Source organism: Poecilia reticulata, chromosome 1, assembly GCF_904066995.2.
Source record: "Poecilia reticulata chromosome 1, P_reticulata-male-v2, whole genome shotgun sequence".
Taxonomy (NCBI): domain Eukaryota; kingdom Metazoa; phylum Chordata; class Actinopteri; order Cyprinodontiformes; family Poeciliidae; genus Poecilia; species Poecilia reticulata.
Window position 1 is genome coordinate 8,379,617 of NC_088830.1, and position 18,217 is coordinate 8,397,833.

The following is an 18,217-nucleotide window of genomic DNA, read 5'->3' on the forward strand; positions in this document are numbered from 1 at the left end:
ACGAGATTAAAAATGCATATACCCATCTAAGAACCATCAAAAGAGTTAATGGGTCACCTGTGGGGATTGACGGACAATATCAGCAGAGATTACACGGCGCCCAAATAAATTATGTCTTTAAAGCTCAGGGGGAAAATTACTGAAAAATCAGGAATGTAAACATACAAGCAAACACATACTCTCACACTTTCCTAATGCTCAAAAAAAGAGAAGAGAAAAAAAAAGTCCAGGTTCCCTGAATCCACAATATGGGATCTTTCATTTGATGGGTTCTGGTCAGGCCAGACAGCAATAAAGTTGATAAACACATCAGTGTCTTACAGGCAATTTGCTCAAGAGTCGGCGGAGTTAATCGGCGGTCATTATTCGCCTAATTACTGGGGCAAAGTGGACTTTTCTGCTAGAACACTGCATGCTCCAGAAAAATATATAATAGGTCACTGACTGAGTCATTAATAGAGCACCGATGAGTCAGAGGAACCAAATCTGGTCAAAGTCTAACCTGGTAAAGTATTTTTGAAGAGGGTAAAGGTCGGCTGGAAACTACTGCAGCTTTCAGTGTCTTGATACGACAGAGTAAGAAAAACAAAAAAGAGTAAAGTCACAGCATTGGCAAGAAAACAGTCATATGAGAATAAACTCATGACACTGTGAGAACAAAGTCGTAGTGTTCTGAGAAGAGTCATTATGAGAATAAAATTATAAGACATCAAGTCTGAATAGTAATAAATACAAATAAGAATGAACTTATTATGAGAGTAAAGTAGTAATACAAGAAAAAAACTTGGAATAATACAAGAACAAAGCTATATTACCAAAATAAAGTCATAATATTACGAGAATAAGGCAAGTTGAAACGATACAAGAAAAAGCTGTAAGAATACAATCATAACTAAAAATCATAAACAGCACCTGAATAAATGTGGCAAAAAATTATTACAAGAATTTGTGACCACAAGAGAAAAAGCTTGTAATGAATAAAACTCATTTCCAGAATAAAGTCATAATGTCGGTATATTGAAGTAGTAATTGTATGATAATCCTTACACAAATAATAATAATAACAAATAAATAAAATGGGGAATGTTGAGCATCTTGTGAAGTTACATTTTGGTGTCAGTTTTTGTTTCTGACTTCATATTTTAACACATTAGAATCAAATTATTATCAGAAGCAGAGCTTTGAATCAATTGTGTTTCGAAGAAACGACCACAGACCAGAGCAGCAGGTCACACCAGATCTCGACAACCAACGCAGCTTTGCTCTCATTGAAAATGTTTTGAGTCATTTTAAGAATTTCTTCTGGTAATATTATCTTTATTCTGCTAAATGACTGTGTTCTTGTTATATTATGACTTTATTCTCGTAATTAAAATAAATAATCTCTTTTTCCGGCCCCAATACTCCATCGCACACATCGTGTGATTAAACCAAATGTTTTTACAGGCTGACAAGCAAAACAAGTATCTTCCAGACAATCAGCAACAAAGGATGAGAAGTTAATAAAAGACGGTGTATTGACTAAAGAGAGGCTCTTTCATTTTTGACTGCTGGAAACAAAATCGCTCATTGTAAAAACTTGGACTCTGTGTTGTTGTCAAGGCTGCCAGGTTTCAGGTTCACTTCAAACCAAAGCTAGCTATAAAGCATCTTTTGTGAAGATGGAGGCATTATACCCACCTCTAGTATGACCTATGACCCCAAACGTGTCATAAAAAACAACAACAATGGCAGATTACATGTTGACGGTGGTGCCACCTCATTAAAGTTTCTGCAAAAGCCTCCAGTCATGTTCTCTTGTTGCGCTAACCGCTAACCTCGGGCGGAGGCTTTAACTACACGTCCCACACTCCATGTTTAGCGTCACTTGCAGGCCTGGAGGAGTTAAAACAACATTTGAAAGTGAATTTGATGGAAGCTTCTGGAACTCCTTTGCCAAAGTTTCGACCTTAACCGCTGAAAACCAGTGAATTATGACACATTTTTTAAAAAGTTGAATGGAGATTAATTCTATGCTTGTAAACCAATATGGCAAACATCTCAGCTACGTGTAAGATTTACTTTGAATTTGAGGGCAACACTCTGCCTTTGCCGTCCATTTTTAGAAGAGAAAAACTTGACGCACACCGATGAGCTCTACAAGCGGTCAACGTGGTCGTTTCTGATGCGTTTCTGCCCCGAAACTGAGGAAGGACTTTCATCTCAATCATCAACTTCCTGACTTTTCCCCTTCAACGCACGAACACTCGTGAATCAGCAAGTCCACGTATAACAGTAGACGGAAAACACAAGACACACAATGACACGGCGTGAGAGTGGATGAAAAGCACACATGTGGATTTCCTTGCCTGCGAGAGCGCAACACGCACAGAGAGCAGGAAGAACGGCGGGATGACTCTTTCAGTCGTTCTCTACTCGCATCACGCCAACAGGGGTCTGATGGGGAGAACGGATCGCACGCATATCCGAGCCGAGCAGACAAAATGGGAGATGTAATTCATCTAAATATTCTTCTCACGTATTTCAACCTTAAAAAAGAAAGAAAAAAAAATAAAATCTTCCTCATTTGAAGGAAACCGAGTTTCTGTGTGAGTCGTGCCAACTTATGCAGCAGATGAGGGAAAACACGACGCAGCGCAAGGATAATGAAATTCAATTCAATTCAATTATTGATCCCGAAGGGAAGTTAAATAGAAAATAGACAGCAATCATTAAGTTGAGGTTTTCTCTTTTTTTTTCTTTCTTTCTTTTTTTTAATTCAGCACATAAAGTCCACCACTAACGTCACACCAGGGACGCTGTTCTTCATTTTCCTTTCTTTTTTTTTTTAAATCACTGATATAATTTGAGCATAAAAAATGTTAGTTGTCTGGGGGAAAAAATAGGGGTTATTATGACGTTATTGTCATTAATTTAGGCCTTTTTAAAGACATCCTTACTCTCTAGGTCTTGATTTCAGTGGAGATTCGATAATATTTATCATTCCAGATTGTTTTATTCCAGATTGTATCCAGTATTGTTTTAGTCAGTTTCAGTTTCTTTCCTTTTTTACATTGACTGTTTGTACTGCTAATTGTACATACACTTTTTTTTGCTTCATTTTAAAGCTTCCCCTTGATTAATTTGGCAAAATTTGGAATAGATTAGACGTATCCAATTTATAAAGAAGCTTTTTCATACTTCAAACTTGAGACTAAACATGATTTTTTTAAATCGAATTGAATTTTTAAGCAATAAAATGTTATTTTAAAAAAAAAGGCAACTGAATTGTTTTATACTTACTTCGCCTTTCATATATTTCTTTTTGTACCTAGAAACAGAAGACCGAACCTCTGGCTTTCAGCTTCTATGCACTACAAATCTGGAGCAAACTTCCAGAAAACTGCAAAGATGCTGAAACACTTAGTTTTTTTTTTTTTTTAATAAAGACTAAAGACCCACCTGTATAGAGTTGCCTTTGACTTCTAGATACTGGGACATCGGTCAATATATTGAATTTATATCTGCTTGACAAAATGCACTGTTCATTGATTGTTAAATAATTGGCTACTGTATGTATTATGTTTTTATGATGTTAAGCACTTTAATCTTCCTCGTTGCTGAAAAATAACCGACTCGACTGGCTTAAGTATCTGCAACATAACAGGACAATTTTTTGCATTTTTCAATTACTTATCAAAATATATCTATAAATTACTAAAATATTTGCTTACAACAGCAAAAGTTAGACCATCCTTCAGTTTCTGAAAAGCTCAACCTCGGTTGTTTCTGGATTGGTTGTGGTCATTTCAAAACATTTTCTTTCCTCTGAGGACGACACAGTTTGGGTCAGACGGTTGACAACCGGACACGGTCGAGGTGTTTCAACGAGAAACTCATCAAAACGTTTTTTGAAATGGAAAAAAAGAAAAATCGCCATTTAGGTTCTGGAACAGCGTGCGGTTCCTCTGTAACTTCCTGTAAGACGTTTATTCAAAAGCTAAGGGACGTGTGCATGCACACGAATTCAAAGGTTTGCAGCAAATTTGTAGTTTTTAAAAATCAATCCAGTCGTATGTTGTACAATTATTAAAAGATTATGTCACTGAAGGTCGTATGACATTCATTGTCTATTAGCTTCTTCTCATCTATATCTGAGAGAAAGCCACCACTTTACTGGAAACTGATTGGCTCAAGCTTACACAACAGATCTGAGGACAGGACCACTGACACATCTGAGCAATTCTTTTAAAAGTTCATTACTAAAACCAAAAGTTCATTCAACATGATGACCAAAACCTAAAACAGCTGGAAGACCACTTACCAAGCAACATAAACCACAATCTTTTAATTATCTTTTGTCCAGACAAACCGTTCTTTCAGACATGGGGGGTGGGAGGAAAAAAAACAACACATTGCAATTAAAGGACCACCGCATCAGCTGTGCCTTTAGAACCAACACTGCATTCCAATCTGAAATCGCATCTGGCCACAACTGAATCCAAACGCAACGTCTGCGACGCAAACAACAACAACAACAACAACAACAAGCCCAATGAAGAAGTCGAGTCACTGGAAATTGGGTCATCATTCTATAAGATGCAAGTCGCACTTTGAATGGGTTTCTGATCAGGAAAGGCTCTCTGAGGTTCCACATTCTTGGCATTCCGGTGAAGACCACTGCGGCACGTTTAAAACTATCGTCCATATGGAGAGGAAGAGAGCGAGAGAGAGACCCTAGGCCGACCGGACCAGACCGGACCAGAACTGGACGTGCTTGAGGAACAGTTTCTCTTCACGACACTACTTAGTCCTCCATGAGCCACAGTTCAGTCTGCTGGAGTTAAACTAGAACCGGTATGGTTAGCTGGAGCAACGAAATGAAGCTCAGAAACATTTAAGGTGCTCTACTGCTGGCTGCAACTTTTTAACATGAGCACTACTGCACTGAACTTAAACATGAAGATTTAATGTTGTTGGAAATGAAGTTTAAACCGTCGAGGCTGAAGAAACGGTATATTACGATTAGAGGATCTGAGGCTGCCATTTTTGCTCCAAATACTTTGCTATATACAACTTAGTTATTCAAGTTTTGCTATGACAAAGCCATGGTTAATTTACTGGAAGGTGAAGACTTAAAAGAAAAAAAAGAACAACCTGTCTGTCATTGTTTTTACCATTTACATAAACTTAAATCTACTAATTTGGTATGAGAGCACGTTTTCGAATCTAAGCAAGGATCAGATTCCATCAAGACTAGAAATAACTTACAGCAATATACATTTACTGTGACATTCACTTTTAAAAAAAGATTCTAAACAGAATGTCTTTTTATTTCAAGACAGACTTCTTTCCTCAGGTTTTGATGAAAATATTAAATTTACCCAAAGAGTAACAATGAAAAAGCCAGAACCTCTATTAGTTATTGTTCCAGTGAAGCAAACATTGAATCTTCAGAAAGGTTCCTAGATCATGTCCTGAGGATCTATAAAAATATTTTGTGTGGAAAGATCTTGAGGACACAGGCACCTTGATTCAAATGAAAGCTCTTTTAGCAGAAGTTTAACTGTTTTTAATTACGTTCTTAATTATACTTTCACGTCTTCAGTATTTTATATGTGATCATTGCATTTTTTTAAGGCTTATGTTTTCCATTCAGGGTATGTAGGACATTTTGTCCCTCGTCTTGACCATGGATAAACAAGATAATATATCGGTTAAATAAAATAAAAGATCATTTCTAGGACGTTTTATTGCAATATTTTAAAAAAAAAAGTCTTAAAAGAAAGCCACTTTCAGATATTTTAAGCCTCAATGCAAACATTGGTAAAGTGCCGTGTTTTGCAATATTCTACAAATTGAAAAAAATATGCCTAGAAATATTATCCATAACCGCATTATACAGCATAGTGGTCGGTGCTTAATTTAAATGCAACTTCTGTGAAAAGTCAAGGTTACTGAAAGTAAACTGAGATGTGTAATTTATGTAATGTTATACCCCAAACTACTGCAGGTAGTGAAGGAAAGACAGATAGATGCAACGTTTAGCAGCGAAGCTAACCAAACATAAACAGTGAAGTCAGCTAATGTTTGCTAACAAGATAGCCTTATAAGCTGCACTTATATACATTTCAGTAATTTTTTTAAGTGTTATTCGCTTAAATATGACGTTATTAATTCTCTCCAACTAGTCAGAATATAATTTCCCACAATACATGAGCTATTACACCCAGCAGACGTAGTAAGAACCGCTAGCATGCAGGCTAATAGTGTGCTAGCCTAACTAAGCGGCGTAAGAAGGGGGGTTTAAATTTTGCTTACCTGTCAACCGCAGCTTTACTGGGCCATTTCTCCTTACTCCTTGGTTCGACATTCCCTTTTGATATTCCACTTTAATGAAGATGAACAAAAAGTGTCTAATTCACACGTTAGCGTGTAGCTTTGTCCAATAAAAGGTATCTCCCAAAAACGATCCCTGGGCTAGCTCGGGGTTAGCTTCTTGTAGTATCACCATAGCAAATCACGCTGACTGTGCATGCAACGTAATGCCCTTACAATTAGATCCCTTCCAATACACTCTCCACCGGAGCCCATTTTTAAGCAGAAAAACACATACGTAGAGGAAATACGCGTAACTACATGCCCGACTGCGGGTCGTGTCAAGAGGAGTGACACGGATTAGGTGAGCGGTTTGTCCTCCATCCGGACAGGCGTCTACACTGCCCGAGCTGCTCGAACTGAAGTTGGGGGAAATAGTTGTAAAGACTGCGCTGCTGAAGGCAAGCAGACGTACATCCGGTGTGGAGTCGAGGCGGTTCCCTCCAAAGAGACTCCACCAAATGTATTTCTACACGTTGTATTACGGTGCTTCTGGCCATTGGCGCATTCAAGTCAACTGAGGATTATCAGTACTGAAACAATATATCGAAACGTCACTAAGACTTCATGAGCAATTCATGAGGAACATGAAATGTTGCTGTTTGCTAATTTTTTTTATGTAAAACCAGTGATAAAAGATAAACAAAAATAAAATGAAGGTAACGTTCTGAAATATAAATCGATATATAGTTAAATGTAGGTTTGTTGGTTTTAGTTTACTATTCTGAAAATTAAAAACGGCAATGCAGACAATGATAGACTATGTCCCGTCCTATTTTTGTCTAACTTCTTTCAGTTGAGGGGTGTCTTTAATTAACGCAGATGTTTTGAATTATCATGTCAGAAACTTACAAAAGGCATCATCATCTGGGCTTTTCCCAAGATGTTTTAAAAGGCGTCATAATCCTTATATCAAACTAGGTAAACTTTTATTATTCTGGCATTTAAGAGAAATAATTTTGGCGATCCTAACTGACAAAAGAGGAAAAGTTTAATTTGATTTAATAGCAGTGAGAAAACAGTGCACACATTCATACAGAAAATGTGTAATTTGTGCTATCTTAATCTATGCTTTTTGTCTTGGTTAAGTAAAGGGAAAATTAATTAGTAAAATATAGATCATCCGATGTACAGGATGTTTTTGAATGCACCATAGTTACTGTTACTGTAAAACACTGTTTAGAAGCGCAATACCTCGACTGCAGAGCAGGAACCGCATCTCGATACCGAAACTTTACTTGAGACGAAACTGCCAACGGTGTTCAAAAACATGTAGATACATATAAAAATTCAACCCAGTGCTTTGTTTATACAGTCAAAGTAAAACCTAACTTAGTGACCTATGACATTTTGTACGTCGCTTTATTTTGAAAGTTTCTCCAATATGATGTGACAGATGAATTTACTTGAGTTCTCAGTTCATGACTAGACAGTTGCTAATAGTTAACTCAGCTGTTGACACGAAAACATTTTACACCCTTCTGATTGTCAAGTGTGGCCATTATTTTAGCATCCAAGATTAAACTGCCAAATTAATTATGTGGTCTGAGACTGTATTACATTGCAGAACTACGGTTATAGAGTCTGAAGTTACTTCTACACATAAGGAGCTGAGCAATTCATCTAAATATTTATTAGTTTACCTCATTGATTTTTCTATAAACACCAAGTTGAATATTTAAAAAGTTGAATATGATAAAAAAAAACTTATTTAATTGTATTGTGGAAGTAGTGCTGCTCCTGCTTTCTTCTAATTAACCAACTCAGTCATTTTCATAAACCATTAAATGCACCAAAAACATTCATTTTTCAAAATGTAACTATAACCATTAGGAACGAGCACAGTGTCACCTAGTGGTGAGATGAGCACACTGTTTCCACCAAAAAAAATGTCTTTCCAACCTGTTCATGTCAGAAACAATCCACCCATGTGTACCCATGCAGGAGAAACAATAAACAAGACACAAAAAATCCATTAAAATACTTAAAAATTTATTTACAAATATTTTTCAAAAGATATTAGTCTAAAATGTCAAGCTAAGGATTTCCCCCTTCTTTTTTTAATGTCAGAAATCAAAGTGAACAAGTTAAAACTGGAAAGTGCTTTTGTCTTCAGGAATGTTGAAGGCATAGGAGTCCTGAGCAGCATCAGGAGCCAGAGGCTCGTCTGCATTCTGAAAGACAAAAAGAACGAGAGCCAAACGGTATTAATAAACTAAATTAACAAAAAAAAAATAGTATTGTGGAACCTTTATACAAGACCCAGGGTTTCCTCCAGTGTATTGAAAGCCTGGTGGGCCACCAAGCTTTACTTGTGCCCCCACCAGGCTAAGCATTGCTTATATGAAGTCTTTTTAAAATGGTTGCATTTTTTAAGACTTTATAGTTGCTGTTCAGGTATTAATAATATTTCAAAAACACATAATCATCAAGTGATATTTTCAAATTTCATGTCAACTTTAAATATTTTTTAACTCAAAAACACAACAGGCCGCTGGATGAATGACTGACCTAGTGGCCCAACCACCAGGCTCAGCAAGTTTTCTGGGGGAAACCCTGAAGACCATATTACTAAATTAGTAGTCAATAAATTTGTTCTCAGTAGCTGTAAAACAAAAAATAACCGTAATGTTTGAAAACTGTATGAACTTAATTTATATACCGTTTTGCTTGGAACTACTGAGTTGAATTAACTTTTCAATAACATTCTAATTTATTGAAAAGTAGTCATTTTAAGTCAACCATCAAAAAAAAACATCTGTGGATCCATTACCTCAGATGAACAACATGTGATTTATGCATCAAAACGGATATCTTTAATCTTTATTTGATGTCATTAGATTCTATCAACATGGATCCTGCTGGTTAATGCATTTATAGACTGAAAACAGCTGGAATTCTCAGCTGTGATGCACTTTTTGGGTCAGAAATCAAGCTTTTAAAAATGATATTTTTCAGTACTGGATCTAATCGGTTATGAATTCCAACCTTCGGCACAATGCTCTGATTCATTCCAGCTCATCCTTTACTTTTGTGAAACGCTTTGAAGTTCTCAACAAACTCCAAAGTGAACTTTAATCATTTTCATTTCCAATCATCTTTTTGTAAAACGATAGAATATTTTCAGAACATCCCTTTTGACTAAAGACTAAAAATCCAGATTCTTATTGATACAATTCCTAAAGTAGTTATTGATTGTTTATCCACCAGACATTTTTTTTTCAGTTTTAATGTCTGTCTGGTTTGCTAGGACTGATAAACATTTTCCAACCCAACAGAGAGTCTGAACAAAACTACCTCTTCAGATAAGAACTTTTCAATAATTTTCAGGGCCGACTTGTAGATGGCTTCGTTGTCGTGAGTCTGCAGAGTCTCGATCTTGTCCAGCCCGCCCAACTCCTCGATCATCAGGCAGAGCTTCTCCATCTCGCCGGTGCTCTGGGCCATCTGGACAGAAATTGTTCAAAACAACAACAAAAAAGTTCAGAACTTCTCACTAAAACGAATAAACCTGCTTCATAAACGCGTTCTTTAAATTCAGACGGCTCAGACTGGTCACCTGTAGAATGTTGGAGACGGCCTCCAGGATCACCAGGATGGCCTTGCTGTCCTTCACAGTCAGCAGGTTGAGCAGAGGCTCCAGAATGTTGCAGTGGACCAGGTAGGCCACTTGGTCCACCGTTCCACCGCTGGTGTAATTGGTGACGGCCCACACGGCCTCATTCTGGGTCTTGTAATCTCCCTGAACACGTTAGCAGAAAAAACAAATGAGATGCTGGAAATTAAAAACATAGGGATGCACCGATTGCATTTTTAAAAAGCTTGACCCGCTGATTCCAATTGTGGCCGATGCACATTTTTTTTGTTTGAAATGTCGCTAAATACAGCAAGAAAGTTGCAGAGCTGACAACAGTCAGGTGACTATTGTTAACTGTAAATGTGCAGACATGACCTGGTGGGCTGGTCAGTCAGTCAAACATCTCTCACAGCAGAGCAGAAGAGGACAGTGGCAGATTTTTAGACCTTTTCTGAGGTAGAAAAGATCGGCTTCACATGCAAGTATCGACCGATCACCAATGTACTGAAGTTAAGGAAATCGGTGCCAATAAATCTGGTCAGTAAAAACTTTATTTTGTAGAGAAAAATCAAACAAATCTCATAAAATATACTCTCTTTCAGTGTATATTTCCAGTCTATGCAAGCGGGCTGAAAGGGAAACAGAAGAGCTGTGACATTTACAACAACAGACTGTGTTTTCACATTGTAGTTTACAGTAAAACACAAAATATCAACACAACATGAGATGTTGCTCTGAACTCCTGCATCCTGACCTGCTGTAAGACCTCCACCAGTATAGGTATCAGTCCGGCATTAATGACCTCCTGGATCTGGCTGCTCTTGCCGGCGGTGATGTTGGACACAGTCCAGGCCGCCTCCTTCTGGACGCTGGGCTTGTGGTGTCTCAGCAGGGCCGGGAACATTGCCAGGGCACCTGCGTTCAGCACACACTGGGTCTGCTCATCGGTTCCGGTCACAATGTTGCCGATGGTTCTTAGAGCTGGAGTCTTAGCAGGGAAGAGCGAGACGATTATTTCAGGAGCTGAAACTTAGCCAACGAGCACGAGTCGACTGAGGAAGTTTCTGAGGATTCATTTGTGTTCAGAAGGAGGAAATGAGAGTGAAAAGGCAAAAAGTCACCACTGCTGGATATTTAGTTACTGTCTTTAGAGAGACAAATCTATTTGTAAGAACATTAATGGACGTGTTGGAACCAAATGTACTTTTTTTCAGGGTTCCTACATGTGTTCATGTAGGAAGAGTTTAAATTGTAAGAATTTTCCAACTTTAAGAAATTCTAGACTGTACCAAGAAACATTTAAGTCTTCAAATTTAAGACTTTTTATGACCATTATGACTTAAATTTACAACCGTTTCATGACAGAGATGTACAAACCACAATATCAAATTTAATAGTGCCAGGTTTTGTTGCACAATGAAGCATTGTACTAGTTGGCAACAGACTTGAGTCAATGGAGAAGACAGACAAACATTGTCCAGCAAACTGCAGATAAATTTATACTTACCAAAGATGGACACAAAACACTAGCTAGTTAGCAAGGCTAGTTAGCGGTAGCCTCAACTGCCACTGTCACAGTACGTTATGAAGATGTCTGCAAACATTTGACTGATGGGAAAGTCCAACAAGAAAAATAAACTACATAGAACATACAGGATAAAATAGTCCTGCCACCACAAAATTTAAGACTCCATAACATATTTTTCTTAAAAATTTAAGACATTTAAAGGCCTTAAGTTTAGATGCACGAATTAAGAATTTTTACAGATGCTCGGATCCTGCATCCGACCAAGAACCATTTTGGATCCTTACATCCTGGACTTTCCTTTGTACAGTTAGCTCACAGAACCTTCTGCGCCACAAGCTAATCTCACTCAGGTCTTGTCTAAATCGTAAACGGACGTCAAGCTGGACGCCACGCACCACGATAGAGAGCTCCCCGCAGGCGAGAAGCTGCACGAGACGAGGGACTGGCCCGGCCTTCACCACCACCTCTATCCTCTCGTTGGAGTCGTTGGTCAGATAGGACAGAGCCCAGCAGGTGTCGGCCAGGACCTCGCTGTTGTCGTGGTGGAGGAGCTTCACCAGAGCAGGGAGCATCTGCTGCACGGCGGCCAGGGGAGGGGCCGGGTTCTTGTGTCGACACAGGTTGGAGAGCGTCCAAGCCACGTTGAGCAGGTAGGCAGGCTGATGCAGAGGGTTAAGAACGGCGCAGTTATTATTATTATTCATTCATGTCAGATACTGGACAGACTGTAAAACAATGGCATAGTACACTGAAAAAACACAACATCTTACCCAGTATTTGGTTGAGTTTCTAGTGTACCGTATTTTCCGAGCTATAAGGCGTACCGGATTATAAGGCGCATAGAATAGACGCTACACTAGAGGCTGGAGTTATGTTATGCATCCACTAGATGGAGCTGCACTAAAGAGAATGTCAACAAAACAGTCCGACCCGCGACTGGGCCGGGGCGTGGCCGGACGATGGTCACCCTTCTCCATTCGTGCACAGCATGTTTGTGGAGAACGTGGTGCTAAATGACCTGCAGACGACCTGATTCTAGACGGTCGGTAGGTAGATAGGTCAGTCAAACTTTATTAACAAACCAGCGTTCTGACAACTATCCCAGGATGCACCGCGCGCTTCTTCTTCTACGGGAGAAAATGAAGTCTGCGCTTACCAGCGGCTGCTAGACCTGTTGTGGCTCAATATTGGTCCATATATAAGGCGCACCGGATTATAAGGCGCACTGTCGGCTTTTGAGGAAATTGAAGGTTTTTAGGTGCGCCTTATAGTGCAGAAAATACGGTAAATATCTTAGTCCACTTAAAATAAGACAAAACTAACTTACAAGTAACTTTTCACCAGAAATATGAGCTTGTTGTAACTCAATAATTCCTTAATATTCGTGAAACAGTACTTGTTCCAAGGACAAATTATTTCAATTATAAAATGGAAAATTATTTGCTAAATATGAAATAATCTGCCAATGGATTTAAGTACGTTTTTTAATCAATATTAAAGAAATGACTTAAAATAAGCTCCTATATCTTGCTGAAATGTTACTCTCAAGTTAGTTTTGTCTTATTTTAAATCTACTAAAAATATTTGCAATAGAAACCAGTCCAAAAATACTTGGTAAGATTTTGTGCTTTTACAGTGCGACATGAACAATTACAACAGGGAAGAACAAAATAAATCAACTGATCAATAAATTGGCCCTGATTTTGTTCATTATAGGTGATCTGCCAGAAAACTGCAATCGAATGCAAACAATGTGAACAAACACACACGGGAGCAACTTACAGGTAACACGGACAGGTCAGAGGTCGTCACCAAGGCAAGGAGAGGCTGAAGGACGCCGTGTTTGATGACCAAGTCTCTGCCGTTGGGTCCGTCGCCTAAATTCAGCAAAGAAGATCCAGTTGGTCACGTTAAATCAGGAGAGTTACGGAGCACAAACGACTTGATTAGGAAGCTGTAAGTTAGTTTAAGTGTGTTGAGGGTTTCAGCAACACACTTTAAGTGAAACAATAATACATAATGTCTTTCAAAACTATTCACATGTCTTGAACTTAGTTTTTTTAACCTTAATGTTTTTCACTGATACTTTATGCATCGGAATGACAAAAATAGCGCATAAGTTTGAAGTGAGAGGAAAATGACAAATAGACGTTCGATTCCCTTTAGTCATATTACTAAATAAAATCCTGTATAAGCAATTGTTTATTGATTTTTTTTTATTAATCTGATGTCCATCCATCCATCCATCCATCCATCCATCCATCCATCCATCCATCCATCCATCCATCCATCCATCCATCCATCCATCCATCCATCCATCCATCCATCCATCCATCCATCCATCCATCCATCCATCCATCCATCCATTTTCTTGCACACACACACTCACACCTAGGGGCAATTTGGAGAGGCCAATTAACCTGACAGTCATGTTTTTGGACTGTGGGAGGAAACCGGAGTACCTGGAGAAAACCCACCATGCACAGGGAGAACATGCAAACTTCATGCAGAAAGACCGGGTCCCAGAACCTTCTTGCTGCAAGGCAACAGCTCTACCAACTGCGCCACTGTGCAGGCATTAATCTGATGTAATATTCTAATTTTAAAAGTCACCAGTTTTCATTACTTGTCAGCAAAAAATTATAGTCATTAGCAGACATAAAGGCTTAAAAAACAAGTCTGTGTATAATTAATAAATGTACACGTTTCATTTACTGATATTTTACATCAATCACTTTGCCCATCTCCAGGTGGCAGTATGTCTCACTTTTAAAGAAATAAGCACAAATATCTCAAAATTCCTTGCAAATTTTTCAGTATTAGCCCCCCACTAAAATCTGTGGTTTTGATGCAAAAAAAAAAAATAATAATTCCAAAATCCCAACGAGACTGATCAGAGTTACAAGATGTTCAATATTATTTAAATTTAAGAAGAACTTGCAGAGACAGCTATTTTGTTAATGGGTTTTATCAATGCATTCTGGAGCAACCAGCCCTTTGAGAGCGTTCATGATCCTGATGTGACCCCTGGATGAGAATGAGTTTAACGGCCCCTGCTCCGGCTGCTCCGGTCCAGCGTACCTGCGATGTTGCCCAGGGCCCAGATGGCCTGCTCGCTGAGGTGCTTGTGAGGTGAGGCGACCAGCCTGACGAAGGCCGGGATGGCCCCCGCCTCCACCACGGCGGCCGTCTGCTCCGACGTCCCTGAGGCGACGTTAGTCAGCGCCCAGGCCGCCTCGAACTGGATGTGGGGGAAGTCGAACTGAGCCAGGAAGCCTACGAGTCGCGGGATGAGGCCTGCGGCGATGACGCTGTCGACAGGCGGCTGCTTTTCTCTGGAGAGGAGCTTTCTGAAATGCAGTAGGAAACGCAGTAGGAGATGGTGAGAGAAAAGTAGTTAGGAGCGAAAAATGAAAGAAGGAAAGAAAAAAATATGCACGCCGCTCTTATTGGTTTTGCCAAAGTTAGAAAGTAACTGGAAGGAATGAGCGTCTAAAAAACCTGGGAGTGGAAACAAAGAGGATAGACGTTAACTCAACTAAAACATACAAACTATTTTTGTTTCTTTGTAATTATTCTTTTAAGACCAAACAAAAAAACAAAACAAAAAAAAACTGGATAAAAATACAATTTGATCGTCTTCCTATTTCGTTTGGAACAGAAGGTGAGACACAAGTCCCAACATTATTGGTTATTTACATTTAAACCTTTGTCAAACAACTCATTAAACAGGAATAAGTGTTACTGGTGTTATTGCACATATATTACATTTCTTGAGTTGCTTTTTTTGTCTTTCTGTGCATTTGTGTATGTAAAAATGTTATTTAATTTCCCTTTAGGATCAAAAGAGTATTTTTAAATTGAATTCATAGACACTGCAGTTAAAACTACGTAATAACTACAAGTAACAATGAGAAGAATAACTACAAAAATTAAATCAGTGTGAAAATAAAATGAAAGTATTTTTTTTCTCAAATACATGTACATTTTTTTAAAGTATTAGATTGGTTTACAAATATAGCAATTCCTATGCCATATTTACACAAAAAATGATTATTTTTAGAAAGCGTTTTTAGTATTCGCACAAAAAAAAAAAAAAAAGAAAAACATGAAAAAAGATTTTACCTGACAGCCTGTGTAGCCAGAAGTTGATGCTCTGTATTCACACTGCTTACTCCTCCGACTATGTCCTCCAAAGACCAATCCTGAGTCGGCTTTGGAAATAGAAACCAAAAGGGATTAGCGTCCACGGGAGAGAAGTTAAAAATAACATTCCACTGGTAGCCAGATTTGAGAAGAACTGCACTGGACTTCTCTTAAAAACAGCTTTGGAAGCTGCGCTGTGACATGAACAACAATCAAACAGCTATCGTTTGCATGTTGATACATCCTTGTTTGGATTTGCTAGTCTCTCAGAGTTCAGAGTTGCTGGTATGTAGATTGTTACAGAACAGTGAAAGCAGGACCAAATGTTTTTGTTTCAGTTGGCTGTGTTGCGCATAAAAAGAAGAAGAAAAAAAAACAACCAAATGAGCACATGCATAATTCTTTGGACAACTTTGAACTTTACATGAACAAACATCGTTCTATTCAGAGGAATCCAGCTGCGTCAGAATGCATTCTGTCACATCTGACTTTCCTTTCTGAAAGGTATGAAAGGTGCAAACATCACCACAGGCACCACATTTTGATCATCTCTAAAGTTCTAAAACTTAATGTCACGACAAATATGATGAGTTTACTTCATGTTGGGACAAGAATATTTAGTGGTACAGTAGATACATTTCATGATCTACATGGATGTACATCTTTTTAAAGATGTCTCAACCAATTTTTTTTTAAAGATATTTCTTGGGCTTCACTTGCTAGATATTGAAGGAGATTCCCAATTTGTGTGAATTTAAATCAACAAAGAAATTTTTTGTTCTGTTTTGTTTTTTATCTTTCTGCACACTTTACTGGGGAGCTGAAACATGAACATAACTTTAAAGACTTTCGCTCACAGCTTTTTAAAGAGATCAGAAATGATTAAAACAAACCAATGTCTTCATCTTAGTTTGACATCTTAGTTTGCCTGTTTTAAAAAGGTAAAAGAAAAATATATATAGTTACCTCCCTATATACTAAATAGTATTCTGCATTCAAGAAAAAGCAAAAAATATATATATTAGGTATATGGTCATTTTTTTGTTGGTATATCAGTAATACAAGAAAAATTAAAATACATTTTAAATTAAATGCTTGTTTTTTTTTTTTTTTTGGTTTTTTTTACTAGAGTTCGCTTTACTACAAGTTTTTGCGTAAAGGTATCGCCACAAAGCGCCGGAGGCCGGTGAACCGGGCGGCGGAGTGACTCACCTGGACGTTGAGGGCTTTCAGGTGCAGCGGGGAGATCGGATCCTCCGCGGAGCTTTGCGCATTTCTCCTCTTCAATATTTGAACGTCTCTCTTCGCTTTCCGGAGCTCAACGTTGAATTCCGACCTCCTGCGCCTCAATTCCTGAAAAATTAGAGAGGGGAAAAAAAGTTCATAGCCAACATGACAGCAAAAACTTTAGCTGTTAACTTTGTAATAATGCTGTTATAGGCAAAACTTACGTTCACGTCTTTCCCTTTGTTTTTGAACTGGAAGAGCCGAGCCCCGTTGTCCGTGTCAGCTGACATTCCTGCTGGCCGTTGAGCAACACAAGCCGACTCTGCTAATGTTACCCAAAACTAACGACTAACTGAAACGGTCGTGTTAACCGTTTTTTTTAATCAACCCGTCACCCGATTATTTCAGGTTAGCTCGCTAGCAGACGGTAAGCTAGTTAACGGCGCGTGTCTCTTTAAGTCAAGTAAACGTATTTGACTCCATGTGTTCCCACTGTACACAGAAACGACTAGAAGAAAAAAAAATGTAACTCAAATACTAAGCAAAGTAACAGAAAAATAAATAAAGTTCTGGAAATTTGCTTAGTAACTCGACATGTGCAAAGTGCTTACCTTGAAGGGAAAAAAACACTACTGAAATGACGTTATTATATACCCCTGGTGTTCTAAAATATGATTGGTCAGATTTGCAAAACGCTCCGCCCTGTTACCCGGGGTTTGAGGGAGAACGAAGTTAGTATCCGATTCGTAGTTGTTGTTTTTTTTAAGTATGACGTTTAAAGAAAAATTTCACCTTATTTACATTTGCTTTACTTTTGTTTTACTAAACGCATCTCATATATAAATAAGTTTCTAATTCAATATGACCCTTATTTAATTTGAGACTATTTCAAATAAGGAAAATTTTTTAGGCTTTACACTGCTTTAGAAGAGGCCAGGTTTAACAACATTTGTCAATGGTCAGACTCGAACAGAATTATTTTATACTGATGATAAAGTCTATAAATTACAGTTTGTGATTTGTCAAATCTTTATGCAATTTGTGAAAACTCTAAAAATTAAGGTTTATTGAAGAGATCCATGTAAAAAAAAATTACAGTATAGAAACATCAAACATTGACAGATTTTGTCTAAGCTAGGGTACTTACTGCACAAATATTTAATTATCCATAAACTGCACTTTATAGAATATGATTAGAAGTTAATCTAGTGGAGTGAATAGCCCTTTAGACAAGACCCAAATCAGAAGCATTGTTCCAGATGCTAACTTCAGCGGTGTGGTGCATTAACAGGCGTTTATAAATGCAATAGTTTGCTGCGTAGTAACATTTTGAGGACAATGCCTCTGTATTATCGAAGGTGACCACCACCGGGCAAAACGTA

At 38.2% G+C, this 18,217-nt stretch overlaps 2 protein-coding genes across 5 annotated transcripts in view; both read right to left on the bottom strand.

The window, feature by feature from the left end:
• LOC103471952 (E3 ubiquitin-protein ligase SMURF2) overlaps window positions 1-6,767 on the bottom strand; it is a 58,462-nt gene extending 51,695 nt beyond the window's left edge. For 2 of the 4 annotated variants that reach the window (XM_017306694.2, XM_008421297.3), the window contains exon 1: window positions 6,301-6,766. In XM_017306694.2, coding sequence (XP_017162183.1) covers window positions 6,301-6,352 — 52 coding nt within the window. In that variant the 5' untranslated portion in view covers window positions 6,353-6,766. Of the gene's footprint in view, window positions 1-6,300 lie in introns of all 4 variants that reach the window. The other 2 variants (XM_008421450.3, XM_008421372.3) reach the window with 2 other exon arrangements.
• A 1,561-nt stretch (window positions 6,768-8,328) lies between these two features.
• Window positions 8,329-17,562, bottom strand: LOC103471878 (importin subunit alpha-1). Its single transcript, XM_008421178.3, has 10 exons — window positions 17,060-17,562; window positions 16,821-16,961; window positions 15,588-15,676; window positions 14,544-14,812; window positions 13,245-13,339; window positions 11,858-12,121; window positions 10,689-10,922; window positions 9,917-10,099; window positions 9,655-9,804; window positions 8,329-8,531 (listed from the first exon to the last, which is right to left on the bottom strand). The coding sequence occupies exons 1-10, from the start codon at window positions 17,123-17,125 to the stop codon at window positions 8,445-8,447; spliced, it is 1,578 nt and encodes a 525-aa protein (XP_008419400.1). The 5' UTR covers window positions 17,126-17,562; the 3' UTR covers window positions 8,329-8,444.
• Between the last annotated feature and the right edge of the window lie 655 nt (window positions 17,563-18,217).

Coding starts and splice junctions, on each gene's coding strand:
- LOC103471878 (XM_008421178.3), bottom strand. CDS start 17,125: ATGTCAGCTGACACGGACAACGGGGCTCGGCTCTTCCAGTTCAAAAAC. Junction 16,962..17,059: donor ACAAAGGGAAAGACGTGAAC/GTAAGTTTTGCC, acceptor CTAATTTTTCAG/GAATTGAGGCGCAGGAGGTC. Junction 8,532..9,654: donor AAAAGTTCTTATCTGAAGAG/GTAGTTTTGTTC, acceptor TTTGTCTTTCAG/AATGCAGACGAGCCTCTGGC.